Raw genomic sequence first — 6000 nt, 5'->3', positions numbered from 1 at the left:
CCCAAGACCCCATGTCCAAAGCTCTCCAAGACCCCATGTCCAAAGCTCTCCAAGACCCCATGTCCAAAGCTCTCCAAGACCCCATGTCCAAAGCTCTCCAAGACCCCATGTCCAAAGCTCTCCAATGAGGGAACTCTAGCAGCATCAGCGTTATTGGGCACAACGGACGGTAACCACTGCATGATCAATGCATATAGAGATTGAATGTGTAGAGCAGTGTGATCCATTCAGTTCCACATGATACTCCTCATGCAATGTTACCTGCTCTTGGGACATGCACACACCCTAAGCTCTTGGCATGCGGAAGGGGGTCTAACTCCTGAAGGAGAGGGGGGGATTCAGATCCGGTTTTGTCCAACTTACCCTGCGGGGTGCTTATAGCTCGATCGCAGACACCTCCTTTCAGCTTCACTGTAATAGTGGAACACAAGAAAAATAAATCTGTCAAAAATGGAATCACATCTCACCAAGTCTGTCTGAGTTGGCTAGCTCCATCTAAATCCGTCTCGTCAGCGGTCACGGTCATGAAAGGCGGCTGTACCTGATCCATCCAGGGGTGTGACGTTTCTGTCGCCGGTCGCCTTGACCCAGCTCCTGTGTGGCCCGCTCCTCTGCTGCGGTGGCTGACGCCTGGGGTTCAAGCACAACACCCAGTCAGAGACACAAGGCTTATTTACGCTCTCCCATTCCACATCGCAGCAAGATGTGCCCATAGTGGTGGTGGTAATAGTAGAATGTGGTTATAGGTGTAGCTGAAGTAAAAATCTGTCGATGTGCCCTTGAGCAAGGAAGGCACTTAACCCTAACTGCTCCTGTAAGTCGCTCTGGATAAGAGCGTCTGCTAAATGACTAAAAAAATAAAATAATGATGGGAGTAATGCCTCTAGTGCCAGATCAAAAGGCCCAGTGCAGTCAAAAACGTGATTTTCCTGTGTTTTATATACATTTCCACACTGAGGTTGGAATAATACTGTGAAAATTATAATGCCGCCTGAAATTTCTGCCCGTTTTGGTGGGATGGAGTTTTGGCCTGCCTAGCGACATCACCATGCGGTAAATTAATTAATAAACCAATAAGAAAGCGTTCCAAACCTCTGCCAATAACAGCTAGTTCCGTTTTCACCTCCCCACTTAGATCCCCCCTCCCAGACATTCTTAGCAGTATTCTTGATTGAGAAATTGCTCTTTGCTAAAAAGCAGTGTTTCTTTTCGACCATTTTAATTGAAAACAATCACAGTAATGTACTTAATTGTTACCCAGATATGATTTGATATTGATATAAAATAAATGGCTGCATTGGACCTAATCGATTATTACGCATTTAATAGCTCCATTTGAGATTGCTCAATCTGGGACTGGAATGTGTCTAGCCTTCTTCACCCCACCTTGCAGTACAGAGGATTCAATGTGATGTAAAATGGGTCTAAGATTTTCACAGCAAGTATAAGTAGCCTTAAGGCAGTAGGTAGGGAGGTACAGTGCATTCGGAAAGTATTCAGACCCCTTGACTTTTTCCACATTTTGTTACGTTACAGCCTTGTTCTAACATGGATGAAATTGCTCTGGCTGGGCCACTCAAGGACATTGAGACTTATCCCGAAGCCACTCCTCCATTGTCTTGGCTGTGTGCTTAGGGTCATTGTCCTGTTGGAAGGTGAACCTTCACCCCAGTCTGAGGTCCTGAGTGCTCTGGAGCAGGTTTTCAACAAGGATCTCTTTGTACTTAGCTTCATTCATCTTTGCCTCGATCCTGACGAGTCTTCCAGTCCCTGCCGCTGAAAAACATCCCCACAGCATGATGCTGCCACCGCCATGCTTCACCATAGGGATGGTGCTAGGTTTCCTCCAGACGTGACGCTTGGCATTCAGGCCAAATAGTTCAATCTTGGTTTCATCAGACCAGAGAAACTTGTCCAAATCAATTGAATATACCACAAGTGGATTCCAATGAAGTTGTAGAAATATCAACGTCATTATGGGGTATTGTGTATAGATTGAGGGAAAAAAAATATGTAATACATTTTTTAATAAGGGAAACTTTACAAAATGTGGAAAAAGTCAAGGTCTTAACACTTTCCGAATGCACTGTATGTACAGTAGGTAGGTAGCAGGGTTTCCATTAGCCGGTAATTGCCGGCTTTTGGCCAATAAAATAAATAATGCATTGTTGCGTGCTGCCTTACGTGCCTGCCCCTACTGCTGAGGAGAGAGAGAGAGCGCGAGAGAGGAGCCTTGGGCTACTGTTGATTGCAAAGATGGAGGCCTTTTTCATTGAAGTAAAATGAAAGTTAGAGTATGCCAGGGTTTCCGTTAGGCGGTAATAGCAGTCTTTTGTCCAATAAAGAAAATAGAAAAGTTATAAATAAAATTGGCACCGGACATTGGCCGGGAGAAGAAGAAAAAAATCCCATTGCGAAATAATACTTATTAAATTGATGGAAATACCAGTTGATGTAAATACATTTGACTGGTCATGCTTATCGGTCTAACTGTTGGTGTGTCGTCGTCGTCGTCCCCCGGAGGCAATATGAAACTCTTTCCATGGTTTGAAAAATACATGGTCATGGTAGAGACGATCTGCCTAATGTTTGCACATAGGAAGTTTATCATTGTTCCATCTTCTGTACCCCAGGCAAAAAACCTACAGAATTTCAAATTCTAGTAAACGACTTAGACATGGTATTTGAAGTTTTCCCAAATCAATTTATTTCCAAGAGTTACAAAACGTTACAGTAATTGCCTGTAGCTAGTAGAAACCAATTAATGCAGATACAAATAGTTTTTTTTACAAAACAGGTACTGAAGGTTTTCATTTGTACATTGATAAAGATCATTCCTCTTAAGTGCCTTCTGACATTACAAAAGTAGATCAGCTTCATGCCATCTAACACATTTTTACATTTTATTTTAAAGGGATTGTTCTCAATCTCAATCCTGCAAAATGCACAAAAACCTGAATTGCATTTTTAATACTCTACAAACGGCGTTCGAGAGGAATGATGACATTGCCACCTATTCTTAAGACAAGAATAATGGAACATTTTCCCACCCAAATAATTTTTCCATATCTGCTTTGTTTTGTAAATAGATTATTTTCTTTTAGCATTGTTTTGAAGGATTACACTTTTTTCCATTGGAGTAGAAATAGAGATTTGTTATGAATTAGTGCCTAAATAGTGGGAATTCTTTTTGGTAAAGAGTAAAGACACATAGTACTAGTACACAAACAGAAGAAAGAATACACGTTTGTTAACAGATTAAATAGATGGAGAAACACTCCAGCATGTTGCCTACTTGAGGCCTACATTTACCATAAAGGCCAGAAAACACCTGCAACTTCCAAGGCATCGAAAATAAGATATTTTATTAAATCACCCTCTTCAAAACCTGCAATATGTAGTTTTAAATACACAGTCAAAGAGATTCCAATACATGTTCTGTGGTTGGGGCTAGCTAAGCCAAATACTGACTGCCAATCACGCTTTTCCTCCAATCCAAGGTTGATTAATTTGCATCTAATTTCTCCAATGCTTGAGGTTGGCGTTGAAATCATGTAAAGGTTCAAGCGTTTCAAGTGTTCACATGTTTATTTGATTGAGAACATGATTTTTCTGAACCAAACTAATGTAACGCCCATCTCGGGCCTGGTACAAATCCTCTGAGAATTCTTGAACCGGATGTTTATGATTAATAAAACTCACTTATAATATTCTGACATGCGTGCTGGATTTTCATTTACAAAAATAAAGAAAATATCCATATGATTTTAGATAGGACATCAAGTGTGTTCAGTATGGACAGAAGAGAACATGAAAAAGAAACAGCTACTGCTGGATTTGTCTCATTCTTTTTTGATTGAGTGGGGACTGCACATTCCATTGTCTTGGCACTGGAGTTCTGAAAACACAAGAAATTAATTAGATGAAACATTCTGACCGTTATATGGTTTAATGCTGACTTTGATTTAAAAAAAAAAGGTACTTACTGCTGATCAGGTGACATCAATTGAAGGACACGTCCTTCTGCTCCAGTCGTTGAACCTATGAAGAAAAAAACTAAAAAGTCAGACAAACACATTATCACAGTGTCCGCTTGTGATCAAATGGCATCGGTCAAAATGTTGCATACCTGTTCTCCGGTCACTGAAGATGGCGCTGACTCCTTCCCCGAATGTAACTTCATTTATGTTACCTGAGTAACATGTAATAGGGATATTATGTTGCAAAATTAGACGTTAAGCATAAGGTTAGTAGTTTGGTTAAAGGGCAATTCCGCCACTTTTCAACCTCATCTCCAGCACCAAACCAGTGTCTACATTCACTACATATACAAAAGTATGTGGACACCCCTTCAAATTAGTAGATTCGGCTATTTCAGCCACACCCGTTGCTGACAGGTGTGTAAAATCGAACACACAGCCACACAATCTCCATAGACAAACATTGGCAGTAGAATGGCCTTACTGAAGAGCTCAGTGACTTTCAACATGACAACATCATAGGATGCCACCTTTCCAAAAAGTCAGTTCGTCATATTTCTGCCCTGCTGGAGCTGCCCCGGTCAACTGTAGTGCTGTTATTGTGAAGTGGAAACGTCTAGGAGCAACAATGGCTCAGCTGTGGAGTGGTAGGCCACACAAGCTCACAGAACGGGACCGCCGAGTGCTGAAGCACGTAGTGTGTAAAAATTGTCTGTCCTCGGTTGCAACATTCACTACTGAGTTCCAAACTGCCTCTGGAAGCAACTTCAGCACAAGACCTGTTCGTCAGGAGCTTCATGAAATGGGTTTCTATGGCCGAGGAGCCGCACACAAGCCTAAGACCACCATGCGCAATGCCAAGCGTCGGCTGGAGTGATGTAAAGCTTGCCGCCATTGGACTGTGGAAACTTATTCTCTGGAGTGATGAAACACGTTTCACCATCTGACAGTCCGACGGACAAATCTGGGTTTGGCGGATGTCGGGAGAACGCCAACAGTAACATTTTGTGGAGGAGGAATAATGGTCTGGGGCTGTTTTTCATGGTTCGGGCTAGGCCCCTTAGTTCCAGTGAAGGGAAATCTTTACGCTACAACATACAATGACATTCTAGACGATTCTGTGCTTCCAACTTTGAGGCAACAGTTTACGGAAAGGCCCTTTACTGTTTTAGCATAACAATGCCCCCATGCACAAAGCGAGGTCCATACAGAAATGGTTTGTCGAGATCGGTGTGGAAGAACTTGACTGGCCAGCACAGAGCCCTGACCTCAACCCCATCGAACAACTTGATGAATTGGAACGCCGACTGCGAGCCAGGCCTAATTGCCCAACATCAGTGCCTGACCTAACCAATGCTCTTGTGGCTGAATGGAAGCAAGTCCTCGCAGCAATGTTCCAACATCTAGTGGAAAGCCTTCCCAGAAGACTGGAAGCTGTTATAGCAGCAAAGGGGTACCAACTACATATTAATAACCATGATTTTGGAATGGGATATTCGACAAGCAGGTGTCCACATACTTTTGTGTTTAGTATGTGTTTCAATGATCTGTGGTAAAAAAAAAAAAAGCTACGGTCCTAAGAAAATTATCCCGTGACACACGGTAGGATTAAAAGTTTTAAAAAATATTTTCAAAACCTGCAACAGGTTTCTAGCCCAAAGGAGGGTATTTTATTTCTCCCCACATCACTGCGAATCTCATAGTGTTTGAAAAATCACATTTTAAAATGTTTTAACTTTTGATGTCATTGGGCAGAACTTTATGTCAAAATAATATCAACAAAACTTAGAAATGCGCTGTTTTTATATATGTTGACACTGGTATTTAGTTGGAGATAATGAAAATTAGGTTGAAAAGTGGTGTAGTTGCCATTTATGATTAGGGTTAGTTTTAAAAACATGGTAGAACGTCCGACTTTGCAGCTTGGCCAGTTAGTGCCAATTGAGGACTTCATTGACTGGGAAATGACCACCTCTGGACAACGTGTTTGGTGGGATTTATCATGGGGCTGCCAGGCATC

The 6000-nt window shown here is 42.0% G+C and overlaps 1 protein-coding gene across 1 annotated transcript in view; it reads right to left on the bottom strand.

The window, feature by feature from the left end:
* Positions 1 to 2683: 2683 nt before the first annotated feature.
* The window catches only part of ncapd3 (non-SMC condensin II complex, subunit D3), a 42966-nt gene continuing 39649 nt past the window's right edge, over positions 2684 to 6000 (bottom strand). Inside the window, exons 33-35 of the mRNA XM_041893810.2 lie at positions 4130 to 4192; positions 3987 to 4041; positions 2684 to 3898 (exon numbers count right to left, since the gene is read on the bottom strand). Coding sequence (XP_041749744.2) covers positions 3826 to 3898; positions 3987 to 4041; positions 4130 to 4192 — 191 coding nt within the window. The 3' untranslated portion in view covers positions 2684 to 3825. The remainder of the gene's footprint in view (positions 3899 to 3986; positions 4042 to 4129; positions 4193 to 6000) is intronic.

Source organism: Coregonus clupeaformis, chromosome 13, assembly GCF_020615455.1.
Source record: "Coregonus clupeaformis isolate EN_2021a chromosome 13, ASM2061545v1, whole genome shotgun sequence".
Lineage (NCBI taxonomy): Eukaryota > Metazoa > Chordata > Actinopteri > Salmoniformes > Salmonidae > Coregonus > Coregonus clupeaformis.
The sequence above is the reverse complement of the archived record's forward strand: the minus strand, read 5'-3'. Positions and strand labels throughout refer to the sequence as shown.